The 17,500-nt window shown below is 38.0% G+C and overlaps 2 protein-coding genes and 1 long non-coding RNA gene across 13 annotated transcripts in view; 2 read left to right on the plus strand and 1 right to left on the minus strand.

Moving 5' to 3' along the window:
• Positions 1-2,623, plus strand: part of LOC106952056 (probable N-acetyltransferase camello) — an 8,290-nt gene extending 5,667 nt beyond the window's left edge. The window contains exon 2 of one of the 2 annotated variants that reach the window (XM_015039934.1): positions 1,024-2,623. In XM_015039934.1, coding sequence (XP_014895420.1) covers positions 1,031-1,705 — 675 coding nt within the window. In that variant the 5' untranslated portion in view covers positions 1,024-1,030 and the 3' untranslated portion in view covers positions 1,706-2,623. The remainder of the gene's footprint in view (positions 1-1,023) is intronic. The other variant, XM_015039933.1, reaches the window with a different exon arrangement.
• LOC106952058 (uncharacterized) lies at positions 1,492-5,777 on the minus strand. The gene is made up of 3 exons (XR_001425909.1): positions 5,680-5,777; positions 5,448-5,578; positions 1,492-1,579 (listed from the first exon to the last, which is right to left on the minus strand). It is a non-coding gene; the product is annotated as an uncharacterized LOC106952058 (long non-coding RNA).
• dctn1b (dynactin 1b) overlaps positions 4,026-17,500 on the plus strand; it is a 43,605-nt gene continuing 30,130 nt past the window's right edge. For 5 of the 10 annotated variants that reach the window (XM_015039925.1, XM_015039926.1, XM_015039927.1 and 2 more), the window contains exons 1-4: positions 8,135-8,564; positions 13,255-13,506; positions 14,862-14,937; positions 16,269-16,300. In XM_015039925.1, the coding sequence (XP_014895411.1) occupies positions 8,532-8,564; positions 13,255-13,506; positions 14,862-14,937; positions 16,269-16,300 (393 nt within the window). In that variant the 5' untranslated portion in view covers positions 8,135-8,531. Of the gene's footprint in view, positions 4,263-8,133; positions 8,565-13,254; positions 13,507-14,861; positions 14,938-16,268; positions 16,301-17,500 lie in introns of those variants that run through there. The other 5 variants (XM_015039922.1, XM_015039923.1, XM_015039924.1 and 2 more) reach the window with 3 other exon arrangements.

Consider the following 17,500-nt stretch of genomic DNA (forward strand, 5'->3'; position numbering starts at 1 on the left):
TGACAGGCAGACTGAAGCTTTCAGTTTAGTCTCATTTGAGGTTTGCCAAAAGGACAAACTTGGAATAAAGTGTTCAAGGGGGACTAAATACAAATGCCAAATTGTTTTATTTGTTAAAAGGTTTGAAAACTTTGTAATTTTCCTTCCAGTTCAGTTATGCTCTATTTTATATTAGTTTTTCAAACGACATCTCCCCCGTAAGCTGTTTCCATTACAATTGTTCGCAAATTTCTATATTCTGCTCTTCTCAAAAAAGAAAAAAAAAAAACACTCACAATTTTGCAAATTAGAATCACACATGAACAAGCTTGTTCATGAAATAACTCATTAAAAGTCATGTCAGACGGATGCTACATGAAATATATTTATACTTCCATCAGAGGAGACGTCAGCATTTTATTCAGGCATTGAACGCCAAGCCCCGCCTACTTGGGAACAGCTACTCCGCTGCGTTTTGGGGAAATTGTGGTCGACGATACAGATGGATGGATTCAACAAGTTCGAATGACACACAACTTTTTAGGAATATGGGATGATGTGAAGGCTCTGCACAAAAACAACAAACGAACAATCAACCTCCTACTGCTACTTTCTGTTGTCTTTTTTGTTGTTTTTGCCAGGAGAAACATCCGGCTGTTGATTGCCTGACTCCTGTGTCACGAAATAAGTGTTTTCATGGCAGTTTTGCGAAATGCGTCCATTTCGATATATTCAAAAAACTTGTATAAAAATATAAATTTTTCCATTAAGTTGTTGTTATTATTATTATTATTATTATTATTATTATTATTATTATTATTTTGTAATTTCAATTTATACAGCTTTATGGTTAATGGAAATGCAGCTTAATTAGATACATTGCAGTATGACCCAGAGATCTGAACTCAACTTTAAAAGAAGGCGTAGACATTATCTTGAGAAAATGTTTGTGTTTTTAATCAAATAGTTTGCAGCATAAAGGTTATTCACAATCTCTTCACATTTTCACCTTTCTTTCCCCATTTCATTAATTTCACTGACCAGCAGAGCCATGGCCAACATTCAAATTAGAAAGTACGAGGATGAGGACGCTGAGGTCGTCAAGGAGCTCTTCACCTTGGGGATGAGCGAACACGTGCCTTCGTCCTTCACCCACGTCCTGAAACAGCCGCTGACCCAGATGTTCCTCATGATCACGTTCTGTGCCCTCATTACCAGCTCCAAGTCCTTCCTGCTGCCCGTACTGGCCATCACGCTCGTCCTGGCCGCGGTCCGACAGATGGTCGTCTACATGTTCAACAAATACATAGAGACTACCCTCAGGAAGGACCTCGACAACATCGGCAGGACCTACCTGCGGAAGAATAATTCGTGCTTCTGGGTGGCCGAAAGCGACGGTCGGGTGGTCGGGACTGTGGGGTGTCTCCCTGCTGAGACAGCACCCGGGTTCTTGGAGCTGAAGCGCATGTCGGTGCGCCGCAGTCACCGGGGGATGGGCATTGCCAAGGCTCTGTGTCAGACGGTGGCGGATTTCACTCGAGAGAGAGGTTTCCCCGCCGTCATCCTTTACACGTCCATTGTGCAGACTGATGCTCAGAAACTGTACGAACACATGGGTTACACGAAGATAAGAGAGTTTGTCATTCCAGAACTTACGGCTAAAATCCTGAACTTCACGCTGTTTGAGTACAGACTTGATTTACAGACAGATAAAGAAAGGGACTGAAACAGCAACATTTTTGGGTTGATGGTACCGTTCAGTTATTCTCCAGCTATCAAGGGACGTCACATGCAAAGCAAACTGTTTGCATACCACTACTGTAAAACAAACACACTACAGGGATCAGTAAATCACTATTGGTCTTTATTAGAACATTTTAAGTATACTATTGTTTAAACTGTGTTTCGATCTGATTTTGGTATTGGTCCGAGATCAGCCAAAAAAGTATCGTATTATATCTGCTGATAGAAGCTCTGCGCTCCAGGATTTAATCTGGCCCAGGATTTCTGTTCAGCAGCGCTTCCACCCCGCAGCAGACTATTGGGTAATAATAAACTGGTCATTTGTTGACTATTGTTCTTTTGAATACTATCACTTGATCAAGCATTTTCTACCATTCCACACGACAAAATAAGTAATAAAAGTATGGCTGATACGTTCTGATATCATATCTGGTCAATATCGGTATCGGCCAGTTCTCAAATCAATATCGATATCATAAGTGAAAAAGCTTTATCGGGACACCTATGCCATTGTATGATAATATCTAAGAGGAAGTTAATGGGTGTATGCTGACTGACTCTTATAATTATTTTATTATTTATTTCCTAACTGCTTAGTTTCTTTACAACCGTTTCAGACATTTTTAGGTAATCCAAGCTGTGCTCTCGTTAATCTTTCATTAAATCTCTGTTGTGCCCAGATATAAAAACTTCTTATGTACTTTGTTCTTTATGTAAATGTAAGGGGTTTGTTTTCTTCTCTTGAGCAGGTGTATTTTACACATCAGCAAACCTAGTTCCGATTTTGCTACTTCTAATCTTGATATTACCTATTAATGAAGTAGTTAAGGATGAAAAAGGACAAATGTAGATTGAGTTGGATGCCTAAATCCATGTTAAAATAAGAATAATCAGGATTATGGTTTGATTAATGTTTGAGCGATGATTAAAAGTGTTAGGATCTGTGTAGTTTCTGTCTGTCTAGTCCTGTTTTCCCCTGAGTCTGTCTCGATTGATCCCAGCTGTGTGTCGTTCCTGTGATTCCCATCCCAGTGTATTTAGTCCCACCTGTTGTCAGTGTTCTTTGTCGGATCGTCGTCGTGTCTCACGTCTGTGTCTGTTCCTGTGCTGCCAGTGATTTTCTGTTGTCCCTCCTGGTTCATCATTAAATTATCTCTTATCATGACTACCTGGGATTCCCGGCGTCTCTCTCACCACCACCAACAACCACACACCATGACAAAAAGCCATTTTCAGTAAAATGAATGGTACAGATTTGCAGAAGAAGCTTTGTCACAGTGTTTTATTTTTGATAAATTTGACTTCACCTTTCAGAAGGTGAAGGTATGAGAGGACTTTACAATAGTTAACCAGAAATATTCAATTTAATTCAAATTACTGATAGTGATAGCAAATGTCAAAACCAAGAAGTTAATTTAGTCCAGTAATACCGATAGATTCTGAGTCAGTTACAAACATTCAAATTGATCCTAGTTGTCAAGCAATACAGTCAAGTTAAGTTTATTGTTAAAAAAAATTATCTAAGGAAACGAGAAGAAAAATGCAGCAGAACCAGAACCTGGCTCAGTGTGAACAGCCATCTGCCAAGACCGACTGGGCGTTTTATTTCAGAGAAAGGACGTCATATCAACGGTGGTATTGTTATGGCCTGGGGCTGACCTGGAAGTCATGCTGTCACTGATGAAACCAAGAAACTGACTGGCCATCTTCATGGCCATAAACTCAAACTCATTTAGGGGACGTACTGTTCATTTGCTCATAAAAGCAAAATAATTGGTTTGAAATGGCCTAGTCAAAGTTCAGATTTGAATTAGATTGAGATGTGGTGTAATAACGGTCTGTTTGTGCTTGAAAAATTTTCATGTGGCTAAATTAAAATAATTCTGCATAGAGACGAAAATACAATTCCTTCACCGCAACTTAGGAATTACTGCCAGATATAGAAAAAAACCAATTAAACCTAGTAACTAAAACTAGTTTAATAACTAAACACAGGTTTAGTCTCCAGGTGACCAGGTTGCTTTGGATAGCTTTTGTTCCATGAGAAAATATTTAATGTGAAAAATGACTTTTTGTTCACTTTTATTTATTTATTTTTTGTCTAGTATTAAAATCTCTGATAATCTGAAAGATTTAAGTGGGATAAAAGTAGCAGAGAGAATAATAAGGCAACTTGAAATATTGAAAGTAAGTACCATATAATCCCCTTAAAATAAGTCATTTTCGAAGTGATTTATTTATTTTTCTTTGTTTTTCAAAATTACCTTTAGCCAAAAAAAATAAAATTAAAAATTAGGAAGGTGACAATATGTCAAAATATTACATAAAATATTGTCTGTGTTTATATTTTTTGCTTAAATGGCCAACACCGAGTTTTGGTGTTGAACATGTCACCGGGCTCCTCTGCTCCTCTGAGGCCGGCCGAGTCAGACATCAACTCGGACGCCGCAGGACGGATCCGTCCGGTCAGACAACCACGGATGGATGTAGCTCTTCAGGGACGCGGAGCTGAAGCGAAGCCGGATTTTTGACACAAGTGGGTAAGACTCAGCGAGCAGCTGTCACTCTGAGTGTTGACGCGTCGGTGTAAAATATCTAAACAAAACAATAATTTATACATGATAATAAAATAACGTTACAAGTGAAGTTAAACAGGTTTTATTTCAGCGAGTCAGCCGGTGCATGCTAACAGCTTCAGCTGCTAGCAGCTGCTCAGGGAGTGCCTCACTGACAGCTGACAGCAGCGATGAACGCTGATAAAGCTACGCGGTTTTATGTCCATTTTAATATGTAAATGTGCAAATATTTTAATTGTAGTTGCTAGTTAAAAAGGTAAACACACGTAACGACTCAATAGGTTTTTGAATTTAACGCGTCTGAAAACAGGCATCTGAATAATTCAGCGTAATTGCCCTTTAATTTCATTTATTCGATTTGATATCAAATCTAACAAGTTTCCTGGTTCAGTACTGTTAATATTGAGTTTGAACATGTTGTCAATATGCTTCCACACCCATGGTTGGATTTAATCAGAAATAACATCGACTATTGAATCTACTTAACATTATTTATTTACATTTTGCTGTTTAACTCCTCACTTGTATGGAGCCACTCAAAAATCACCAGTTTGATGTAAGGTTTCACCGAAATACACTAGATGGCATTAAGTCACAGCTTTAATTACAGCAATTAAAGACTGTGCGGCTACTAAAAGGTTTTTAGATGGCGCTGCACTCCAAATCAGAAAGAACTAAGGTATATACTCTGGCAGTATTACCAACAGATGACCTACTTTTCTTGTTTAAGTTGTATTCTAATGAATACAATATAAACAACGTGTAACACAAATTCAAATTTAATAAATCAAGCACTTGGACAAAATACTTGTGAGATAACCTTGATAAATTACCTATAAAAGGAGTTAAAAAGCAAAATGAATGATTGAAAATGAATGAAATTGTAAAAAGAGAGAATAAAAATCAGCCTTTTTTGAGAATACATTTCTAACATTAGCTGTTTTTAAAGAAATGACTTTTTTTCTGTTTAAATTCTAGTCCAAAATGACTGCAGTAAAACTGTTGAATTATCCTCAAAATAAATCAAAATGAACATCTTTGTTTGGAAGAAGAAGTAAGTCCCACTTACAGGTTTCAATAGAGAATGTAAATATGTTGGACTGGTCAGATCAGTCTAATATTTTTGTCCTCCATGCAAAAAATACTAACCCGACATGATACCCCAAAACATGGTGGCGGCAGCGTCATCCTGTGGGGATGCTTCTCTTCACCACAAACAGAAACTGTGGTGAGTCGGTTCATCATCCAGCAGCACAGAGACCCTAAACGCATCGCACCGGCTACAAGAGAGTGCATGAGATGAGCATTGCACTATACTAGAAAATGGTCAAATTCTTATTACAATATAGCAATATTTGCTGTAGATCCATATTTTACTCACTTCCTTACTTCTGACACTCTCTTGTAACTTTTCACATTTTGGCATCTACATCAGCTTGAAAAAGTATTCACACCCCTCGAACATTTCCATATTTTGTCACATTACAACCACAAACATTTTATTGTGAAAGACCAACACAAAGTGGTAAAAAAAATTGTGAAGTAGAAAGAAAATTTTACGCCAAACTTTTCATTTTATTTGTTCAAAAAAATCATGTATAATTTTCTTCCTACTTTGCAATTGTATGCACTCTGTGTTGGTCTTTCATTAAAATTCCAGTGATTTATATATTTATGTTTGTGGTTATAATGTGACAAAATGTGGAAAATTTCAAGCTGAACGTTTGTCACTGATGTTCAGATATTTTGCAAAACAAATCCCTTTTTCAAAGTTAAGTCCATCGTTGCCATCAGTCTTGAGCACAGACACGTCGTCATAGCGACGAAATCAGCCAGCAGTCTGTTTAAAGCTGCTGCTGCTGTTTTTTTTTTCTTCTTCTTTTTTTCTGTAAAATAAAAATTGTTTCACACATACAAATGTCCTATTATTCAGATAAGGCTCATTATTCTAGTTTTCTTCATTTTTACCTTGACGGTTGCTGCTCATGTGTTCCCGGCCGGCCAGCAGACGGACTGGTCATAATGTTTCTCCTTAAAGTCACCTCTGTTCCTGCTCGTCAGGCTTGGTGGAGGTGAGACGTGGAGTTTTGCAGAGCTGTCTTTTTTTTTTCTCTTTCTCTGCCCTCATCTCCCGTAAGGAGGCAGATCTTTGCCTTAAGCTGTCCACCGACCGTCTCCCACTGTGGGAGATGAGGACGCGTCCTCCTCCCCGCTTCCTGCAGAGCTGGAGCGTTTCCCCCACCCCTTATGTTTTGGTTCTGCCTTTTGCCATTTTGCATAAAAGGGGTGCAAAGAGACTGCAGGGGTTTGCTTGGTGTCCCTGAATACCCCGTTGACGTAGAATCCAACACTAAGCCTTTTTTAGTCAGTATGCACTTTTTTTTCCCTTTCCTAATGGTTCTCAGTGGCTAACACTTAGCGGTTAGCTTACAGCATTCGCTTCCACAGCAAAAAAAAGATGACAACAAAGCACACAATTGAGTTAAAAAAAAAAAAAGCTCCAGCCTTTGGGTTTGCTTATAAAAGGGAGTTAATCCTGGCTCTGTGATGGGCCACAATATCACCAGGCTTGGTCTGAATGAAATCTGCTTGCAGTGAGCAACGATACAAAGCATCACCTGGGTGCTCAGTGCACACTGAAACAGAATCAGACCAAGATAAACTGGTTTACAAGCTCAGAAATGTCTGCTGCCAGTTTTTAAACTCTGTATTTTCAGGCTAGTTATTGATTTTTTTATTTTATTTTTTTTGTTGCTTACGCTAGCAAAGAAAGGAAATAGAATTTTAGCAGTGGTTTGTTTAAGAGTGCAATGCAGGGAGAACAGAGATATGATGCATTTTTTCCCCTGCATTGAGGATTTACTTTTGTTGGACAGCCATAACTTTGCTAAATGTCCTAGTAGTAAGTGCTTAATTGATCTGTTTTATGCTAGCATGAATGTAATGTCTCTATTTTTTAGTACTATTGTGATTACTCTAAAAACGATTAAAAAAAAACCCCTACCGTATATATTACTTATCTTTTAGGTAACTGTGACACATAATTAATTCATAGCGCCACAAACAAATGTTGCTCTAAAAATCGCTCCTATTTGAAATAAGCTTCTTCAGTGCGCCACGTATTGAAATAACTATGATTTATATAAAAAGTAAAAAATACACTCTACTCTGTTCTTTACCTTAACTGGAATTAACTGAGAAAATGAGCTCAGCGTTTGTTAATTGCTGCTACTGCTAGCCTGCAGGAGCAGAGTCATTTTTATTTTCATTTTCTTATATTAGGAGGTGTTTATTCACCTTTGAATGGTTGCCATGGGAGATTCAAGGATTTCTCAACATACTTGACTGAATCAAAGCAACATTCCCAGTGTGTTTTTTGGTTAGGGAATAACATTATTACACAATGTAAAGTGTAAAAAAAAAGTCAATTTTGGATATGACTCAATATTTAAGTGTTTTTTTGTTTGTTTTTTGCAATTGTGTAGTTTAATTCTGCTGAGATTAAATACTCTGTTTACTAATCCGGTTACTCCTAAATAGTTACACTGGATTTTATTTAGGATAATAAGATTAGAGGGGGCTGAAAATAAATACACACCACACTTTTCAGATTTTGTTTACAAATTCCCCAAAAAACAGGCAATTTTTTAAAAACTATTTCCTTGCAAGAACAAAACAAAAAACACACATGGTTTAAGGTCGTAATCTGACAAAATTATGAATATAAATCATTTTATTTTTAGTTTTTTTAAACGTCAAACGTGCAGGCTTTAGGACCCAGCGACGGTGTCGGGGCCTATGCCGCCCTCCCTCCTGCAGAAGCCAGTGCAGACACTGACACAGTGCAGTGCAAGCCGCTCAGCTGATGCATTCACAGCCGAACCAAGCGTGGCTGCTTTGAGATCTTCTTCTTTTCTTTTTTTTTTCTGCTCCCGTTTTCTTGGCTCGGCCATTTAAATCATCTGAGGGCTGGATCGGCTCGGAAACTTCCTGCTTCCTGGGATGCGGTGAGAGAAGGTGGGATCCTTGCGAGAAGACAGAACAGAAAAGAGAGAGAGAGAGGGAGAGATGCTCCAGCAGCATCTCTGAATCTGAATCTGAATCCCCCTCCTCTCTCTCTCCCCACTACTACCACCACCTCCCGTCTAGCCGATGCTCTCCTTAATTTAATATCCCACTCCTTCAGTGAAGACAGGCAGTTTTTGTGGGGGTGACACTCAGCGACCGGTAAACATGTCACAGACCAGAAGGAGCACATACACCCGGGTGAGTGCGTGGCTGAATATTGAAGTTGTCTGTTTTCACTGTGTCATCTCCTGCTTTCAGCAGATCGGGGGGCTTCTAATCCGTTTCAGCCGTGCCGCTCTCCTCTCCAGCATCAGTTGTCGCCTCTTTGTTTGGCTCAGACGCCCCTCCGGGGTTCAACATTGTTGCTTTTGTTATGACTCACCTCTCTGTCTGTATATGACATAGGCATTTATTTGGGTTAAAAGATTTAAAAAAAAATTATCAGTTCAGATTTAAAAAAAAATAAAAAAAACAACAAACCACAAAATCCAAGATTCCTGGGAGACTTCCTGTCGGTCATCCGTCTCTGAATCAGGCTGGCTTCCCTGTCACAAGGAGGGATGACATCAGTGCTTCAACTCAGAAATTTCCTAAAAAAAAAAAAAGAAAAAAGTAAGCTATCTTTACATCCTTCAGATCGGAAAGCAGAGTAGATATCAGGGGTGTCCCGATACAACTTTTTCACTTCCGATATGATACAGATATCGGACTGATGCGATATCAGCATAAATCAAACAAACCTTTGTTACTTATTTTGTAGTGTGGAGTGTTAGAAAATGTTGGGTCTAGTGATATTACTCAAACCACAATATGTATGAGAACAACTGAGCCATTATAGGGCAGTAGTATGTAAAATCAACTTTTTTGAGCTTTTCATCATGTTGTAGTGTTATTCCCTAATCAAAAACATACCTGGAGTGTTGCCTTGATTCTTTCATGCATGTTTGAGAAATTCTTGAATCTCCATGGCAACCAATCAGCTGGCAAAATGCCTGGGTGGACCTTGCTCCGCCTCTGAGATGCAGCTCCTCCTCAGAGCTTCCACCTCACAGAGCAGCTCTGTCCCTGGACTCCGCCTCTCAGCTCCTTCAGACTAGCCAGCAACAATTAGCAAACACCCGGTGGAGCTGAGCATCTGCTGAGCTCATTATAGGAGCTACTTCTCAGTCCAGCGCTGGTAAAAACATTTTTAAGGGGTTAATAGAGGAGCGATGCTGTGATGACTTCCTGAAGGCGGAGTTCCAGAAAGAGCAGGCATTTCTTAAAGAGACAGAGGTGCAATTTCAAGGCATTAAATTAGGAAGTAGAATTTTTTAAACATCATGTTTGATGTATACAGCATTTTTTATAACAACTCAAAGTAACAGAATTAGTTGATTATGCTATAAATCGATACTTTGAGCCTGGAAAACATGTAATGCTGCCTCTCTAACTAGTGGGTGTGCAAGCGGGATGCTAGCGACAGAAATGCAGGGTAAGATTAAATCCTGGAGCAGACTGAATCCTGGATCGGAGTGCTTCCATCTAAGATATTTAGTGGAGGCCAATATAATCCAGTACTCGTTTTTTGGCTGATATCGGAACAATTTCCGATACGCATATGGGATAAGGACAAGTCCTAGTAGAAATTAGTTTTTTTTTTTTGTTTTAAATACAGTTTTTTCTAAAATAAATAAATAAATTCTGTGTATTGTAATGAAATGGTCACATGGACATTGCAGACAATTCATGTAGAAGTTTTGTTTTTCTAATTTTATTTGACGCTTGCTCTCAGTGTGAGGTTGCATTGTAAGAGTATAGTGGCACTAAATAATTCAACAGTGCCTGTTCAGGTGCTCTTCCTCCAACACGTGGCTGTCGGGCCGAAACTATAGAACTACTTATTACTGTCAACTTAAATTAACACTTTTTAAGCACAAATATCCTCAAGGTATTCCATATGAACCTTTAAAAATGGCGCCTTGTATTGTGTATCATTTTTCATTCTTTATTGTTAAGAACCGAAACTTTCTGATGTAGATCTCCAAGTTCTTAACTGTGATCTGGAGTCTTTTTTATGGGATATAACCAGTTCAAATATGCATTTGTATGCTGATTTTAAATTATTTACTAGCTTATGGTTTAGTAATGCTTGCTTTTATGTAAGCAGTTGATGCAGTGCATATCTGAGATTATAGGGCTGCACCGCATCAGTAAAAATGGAATTGCAGTGCTGACTCTAAACTTGCTTTTTCTTCATCCCCACAGCTACCCCAAACTTAAGCTCGACAAATTTTTTCCCTTTTTTTAGCCTTTCGATGGGTTAAAATAGTTTGACAAATACTTTTCTAACTACTTCCTCTTTGTGGTTCTAGTTACAGTGAATAGGCCTATTCCAATAAACAGTAAATCAATCGATCGCATTATTAAAAGGAGCTCGATAATTTCCACTTGCATGATTTATCGTTTTTCTCCTTTCTCTCTGTTTCTACCAAAAACTGGACGATAAAAGTCTTCAGTCTGGTGCTTTGATCCCAACTGGCCTTAGGCTTTGAAGGACAATTTTATTTACAGAGACTTCATAATTAATTTTATTTGTTGTTTCTGTTGTTTTTTTTTAATTTAGTTTGGATATTTGAAAATGTCTTCCCGTTTCAGTGTTAAATCGTCATGAGAAGTTTATTGATATTTGAGAATGTGTTCTTGCATTATTTTGCCATTACTGCAATATTACCTAATATTGTTGTTTTAAGAGCGTATGTATTGTTTACTGCAATAATTTCTGAGACCATTTATCATCCAGAAGTTTGTTTCCATCTGAGGCCTTAAAGTGATTTTACTAGACTAATTTCTATCATTAAAATTTATTCTTTCTCTTTTCAATTTACCATTTTGAGATGGCAATGTCAAGTTTTCTGTTTTATTTCCCTCTTCACTTCCAGGTGATTAGAGCACTGCATGACCATATCAGCCATTTGCTAGCTTTATCGGCCATTAGCAGCAACAGCAGCTAGCTACATCAGCCATTAGCCACAGCTGTTAATGGACAATAAGGCTAGCTGCTGACATGCTAGCTATATCGGCTAGCATGTTGTTGCTGCTGTTGGTATTAGCAAGAACAGTGTGTTGCTGCTAATGGCCAATGTAGCTTGGAAATATAGTTAACATATCACTGCTAACTATTAGCATGTTACTGCTCTGAATGTTAGCTTGATTTTTCAGCCTGTGTAAGTTTTGGAAAGGCCCCTTTTGATCAGAAAGAGGCTTTATCTAAACAGCATATAGTTTTACGATACTTGAGAATGAGTGACTTGATAAATGATGTATAAGATGTGATCAAACACTAAAAGAAGTTTCAGGAGGGTTAGCCTATAGAATCTCTGTAATGGATTGGACAAATTAGTCTTGTTTTTTTTGACTGACCTTTATGCTGCTGCTGTTTGTTATGAGTTGCTTCATATGTAGGTTTTCTAGCTGTTTAATCTTTAAATCAAACGGGCTACACGGACGGTGTGTGTTTACAGTAAGCTCAAGGAGAGACCGGTCATGTTCCTTTAGAGAGTAATAAAATCTTCTCCTGTGTGTGCCGTTCTGCTGACTCACCATCAGTTCTTGGACATTGCACTGTTAATTGGGTTTTGCAGCATTATTACGTTATAAAATTAGTGAAAGCAAAGATAGGTTTGGTTCAATATGTGTTTTTCTCTCCATGTACAAGCTCTGCATTAAGAAGTGCCAGCAGGATTTTTCCTTTCCTTAAAAAAAAGCAGGATCAGGACGAGGATGTTGTTTGACTTTTTTTTTTCCAGGGGGTTAAAGTAAAAGTATAACATTTTGCTATTGATGCACGATATATCGGCATCAGCATATCAGTATTGATCTGATATTTATTTGCTTGTGTGACAGTGATGGTAGTTAAGCACCGGATTGTGACGTGTTTAACTGAAACAGAGAAGAAGTGGTCAATTTTTCACTTTGTCAACATTGTAGGGGAATATACGTATATTTGTAAATATTGGCTATAACAGCAATATTAATTTCGGCCCAAATTTTCACATCAGTTTATTTATGTATTTTTTTCTGTCTCTCCTCTCAGATTTGACCAAGCCTAACCATATACCGCATGTATCAACAGTGGTCATTTATTGTACAGAAATGTGTAAACATATTTAAAATTTTAAGATATCTTAAAAAATTGCTGTTGTATTTTATTGCTGGATCCTTGCTCAAATCTCAAGCAGCATAGTTTTAGCTTCACTTGGTTCGAATTCACTAGAGGAATGCTATGATATAACAATTTAGGCAAAAAAATTTTTAAAAAAGGAATAAAATGTCTGTTTATTAGCATCTTTTATTGCATTTCTAATATATAAAACATTTTTTAAAGTTGCAAAATGAAAAGTCTGTAGAATGTGCCAAGTCTTTTTTTTTTTCTTTTTTTTTTTTTACAATAACCTGAGAAATAGATGAATTGATAGCTCGTTAGTTGCAGCCCTGGTTTACTTTATATTTGAATGAACTATAAGTGTATTTCTTCTCATTGTATTTTTAATACCAGCTTTTATCTGCTGTCTTTGCTGCAGCACATGATCTATTTTTAGTGTTCTAAAAAAAAAATCAAAGCAGAATCACTCCATTTTCAAAAGCTTTTATTAAATTTTTTTTACACTTATTCATAATCAGGGATGTAAATTTGACAGCACAGCCTAAAAGGACAAGAGAAAACAGCTGGAAGTAATAGAAATAGATTATATTCAGAACCAATGTGAGCAGAAAGCTGAAAAGTCAGGAAAAAAACTGAATTTGTGAACATTTTGGAGCATAAAAGGACGTTGTAAGTTGTTTTCAGTCACCATCCATGTTGCGTTTAGGTGAGCTAACCGTAGTTCTTGTCCCCTGTCCCACCCAGACCACCAGCAGCGGCAGCAGCAGGATGAGCTCGGACGGGGGCGGGCGGCCCGTCAAGGTGGGCTCCCTGGTGGAGGTGATTGGCAAGGGGCAGCGCGGCACGGTGGCCTACATCGGGAACACACTGTTCGCCTCCGGGAAGTGGGTGGGCGTCATCCTGGACGAACCCAAGGGCAAGAACGACGGCACGGTGCAGGGCAAGCGCTACTTCACCTGCCAGGAGAACTACGGCATTTTCGTCAGGCAGTCACAGGTAATCCAGAAAAACAAAACCGCTCTTCGAAGCATTTTTGTGTGGAGTTGAAAATATATGGAAGATGTGCCGCAGAAATTCACCGGTGACCCGGAGCAGGGCTGTTCCTTCCCACCTACAGCTCCTATGTTTGGATGGTTTAGGTTTAGTTTCAGGCTCTTACTGTGGGTGGGAACATTTCCCTCTGCAGTAAGACCCTGTTCTCCATTGCTGCAGGTTTGTTTTTATGACATATTTTATATCTAAAGTTTATGTAAAAGGCTCAAATATATACATACACCTCCACTGATACGTGGGGTATTTCAGTAGAGGTATTTTCTGCAATGTAGCAGAAAAAACACACACATTAATAAAGTCCTGTCATAACCCTTGCTCTATATTCAACCACTCTACTTGTCAAAATTGCTAAATAATATTTAAATAAGCCGTTTTTTTGCATTTTGACCCCATGTTTAAGCACCGCTGATATTTTTAATAGGTTTAAAGCTAAAGCCACTCCAGAATGTGAATGTTAGTCTCTTTTTTCCATTTTAAAACTTGTCTGTATCAATAATTATTGATTAGTAATTTGTTTTAAATATCTGAAATACAGCCAGACTGGTGGCATGACTGCTCCTCCTTTTTCCACAGTTTTCACTCAGTGCCGTTGCTTTTTATTTTTGAGGAAAGCTGGCGAAATCTGAAACTGCTGCTGCCAACCTTGTTTAGCTGGCTGTGAGACGTTGAGCGGCTAAAGCCTTTCCTCTGCCTACATCTCCCAAAATGCCGTGCTGTTCTGGATCGGAGTTCATCGAAATTTTCAACATTCAATTTATTGAGGTTGATCACATCTCCATCGCCAACATCTGTATCTTCTGCTTTCTTTCGAAGCTAAAGCAGCTGAAACTTCAATGCCTGAAATGTAAACGAACAATACAAAGTGGTTTAAATGTAACTCCACGGTCCAGGCAGCTCGGCTGTTTGACACATTCAGGTCTTCTTCTTCGCCTTGAACACAAGTTTATCGGTATGCGTGGCTCAGCGTGTTTTACATGTGTCTTCCTGTCATCACACAATAATGCAAGGCTCCGATTAAAAAATGCAGATGTGTTTGGTTTGTCTTTATCTCTTTATGACTGCCAATTTCCAACGTGTTTTCAGAGCCCATCCTGTAGTTAACAATTGAGCTAAATATTTTAAAGCCCTTTCATTAATTATAAAAAGTCTTCTGTTGTTTTGTATCGGTGAAACATGAGGTTGATGAGGGTGTTGGATCCGTCCGCCTCGTTGTAAAGCAGGCTGATGGTGGAAGTCTGTGACGTGTTTTTTTTACAGACATGACTGACTGCTTCCTGCTCTCTGTCTCTCTGTTTCAGATCCAGCTGGTTGATGACGGCGCCGACACCTCTCCGGATACCCCCGAGCCAACCACTGGCAGGGTCCCCAAACGAGGTGAGCGCTCCACGTCGAACACGTACGCAGAATTTGTTTTCAGTGTTTCCAGAGCCTGGTTGGTAAGGTGGCCGATGGATGCAAATGGCAAATATGCCCTTAAATTTGACACTGCTTGAAACTCTAAAACCACTCGAAAAGAAAAAAACATGCAAACTAAAAAACATGCAAAGGAAAAATGCTTCAATAACAGAAAATAGAAAACCCCACGCCCAACAATCAACAGAAAAAAAAATCAAAAGAAAGATGCTGCAACTGCAGGCAAAATTCTGCAACAACAGGAAATGGAAGCAAAAGAGAAAAAAATTACTAATTATAAACATAACTAAAATGTTATTGTTGTTTCATCTTTCCCACACACATAGACTACAAAGTGCTTCACAAAGTCAAAACAATTAAAGCTAAAAAACAAAAACATTAAGCAAAATAGCAAAAACAGCAACAAGCATAAAACGCTGCAAACTCATGCCGGCACACAGGTGTCCTCCGGGCCACTAGGGGTAGTCTGGAGTAGGTAATATTACTTACGTCAGTAAGCTGCTGTTCTGTAATATTGTAAAAGAATGCACATTGGAAACAGACGTGAACAATAATGCACCTTTTCATCCTCTAATGACATCCCGTCTTCACAGAGGGTCTGGTCACTTATTTTGGTGGCCGACTCCCCCTAGTGGTCTGGAGCTTTTTGTGGGTTGAGTTTGCAGCATTGTTGCTGTTGTTTTTACTGTAAGCGCCATTTTGCCTTTTACTTTCATTTCCTTTTGATGCAACATTTTTTCTGTGATTGCATCATCTTTTGTTTGCAGCATTTTTCTGTTGCATTTGATCTTTTTTGTGCGTTTGTGCTTTTTTGTTTCGTTTACACCTGCAGGCCACCGTGGGTTAGGTATGAAGAAAAAACAGCACATCACACAGTACTTGTCCTTCTTGAGTGTTTCATATTTTCAAAATGATCAGAAGAAACAAATTATGGCTTTCTAATAAATATTTTATAAAACTAATCTTAATAAATAGAAGTATGAAAACAGCTTTCTGCAATGTTTTTAAAAACAATGTTTTTAAAAACAATGTTTCAAAAGTGTTTCTTAACAGATCCATTGCTAAAGCTTAAAAAAGGGAAAACCTCAGTATACGGGAAGTTTAATAGAAGTGTTATATCTGGAGATGACAGTGCAGTGTAATGTGGTCACAATCTGTTTAAAAGATAACATTTTGTATTGACTTTATAGCCTTTATGACAGGATGTCTCTAAACTTTACAACTTGTGAAGCAGAGTTGCATGATAACGATAGTTGAGTATGTGTCTTTGTTTCTTTGTTTTATCTCTGCAGAGATCCTGGAGTCGTCCAAGTCTGCCAAACTGGTAGGTCAAATGTCATCCACACTGGTTTAAGTTGTGTTCAGTAGAAAAAAACACTAAAAGTGACTTTGTGTTTCTGTTTACCATAAAAGAAATTCATTTTCAGCAGCATTGATCTGATAACTGCCAGTTTAACCTGTTAAATGATGCTTTGCATTCATGCAGAAACTTAAAAACTTAAAAAATATATCTGAAACCAGTAATGCAGTTTAGCTTCTTTGGTCCAGAATCCAGAGTCTAATGTTTGGTCCAGCAGGGGGCGGTATTTCCTTTCAATTAAATCACATCTGATGCTGAATGGGATGTAGATTAGTGTGTTTTTAGTGTATGATTTATTCGCATGTAGTTTATGTGAGATTTTCAGCTCAAACTGTTTTACTGCTTACCTTAGTCTATCAGAAATCTGATGAAATTTCCCTGAAAAGAGGTGAAACTTTCACAGCTTTGAGCTCTCATCTTTAAGTAGCAGCTGAAGTAACGCTACAAAAACATTTGTGGTATTTACCACACTTTGTTTTTTGTTTTTACTCTGCCTTGCAAAAACTTTTATACTCCATTTTGTCATTTTAAAACCTCAAACTGTGGCGTCTTTTATCAGGATTTCAAATGACAGGCCGACACAAAGCAGCACATGACTGTGAAGGAGAAGAAAAGTTAGGCAGAGTTTTTCAATTTTCAGTTTCCTACTGTTAATTACCACTGAGTGGAAGCAATGGCCTTCAGCAGTCACATCATATATGTGCAAATGGAGCAGAAAGAGTTTAAATGCTCAAGCAAAGCAATAAAAAGTTCCTTTTGTCACAAGAAATGCAGTGGACATGGTAAACATGAGGCACAGGGTGGTCTGGTCTATGGAAGCCCATCTCTGCCATGAAAGATAAACAACAGTCCAATTACAGGTTTTGCATTCATAATTTTGAGTTTTAAAGTCATAAATTATGACTTGAATTTAAAGTCGTAACTTTGAGTTTTTGAATCATAATTATGAGATTTAGTCATAATTGAGTTTTAAAGTAATAATTATGACTTGCAAAGTCATAATTACGAGTTTTAAAGTAATAATTTTGATAAAAGTCTACTTCCACTGGAAATTATTTTGCTGAAAACAAGACATTTTCCACATGTTATAAGTAAAACAATACTTTTTTTTTACTATTTAGGAATTATTGACTCAAAACAAGCTTCTATATCTTGCTTAAAAGT

The sequence above is a fragment of the Poecilia latipinna genome, unplaced genomic scaffold (assembly GCF_001443285.1).
Source record: "Poecilia latipinna isolate Pla-1442-1.1 unplaced genomic scaffold, P_latipinna-1.0 Scaffold489, whole genome shotgun sequence".
Taxonomy (NCBI): domain Eukaryota; kingdom Metazoa; phylum Chordata; class Actinopteri; order Cyprinodontiformes; family Poeciliidae; genus Poecilia; species Poecilia latipinna.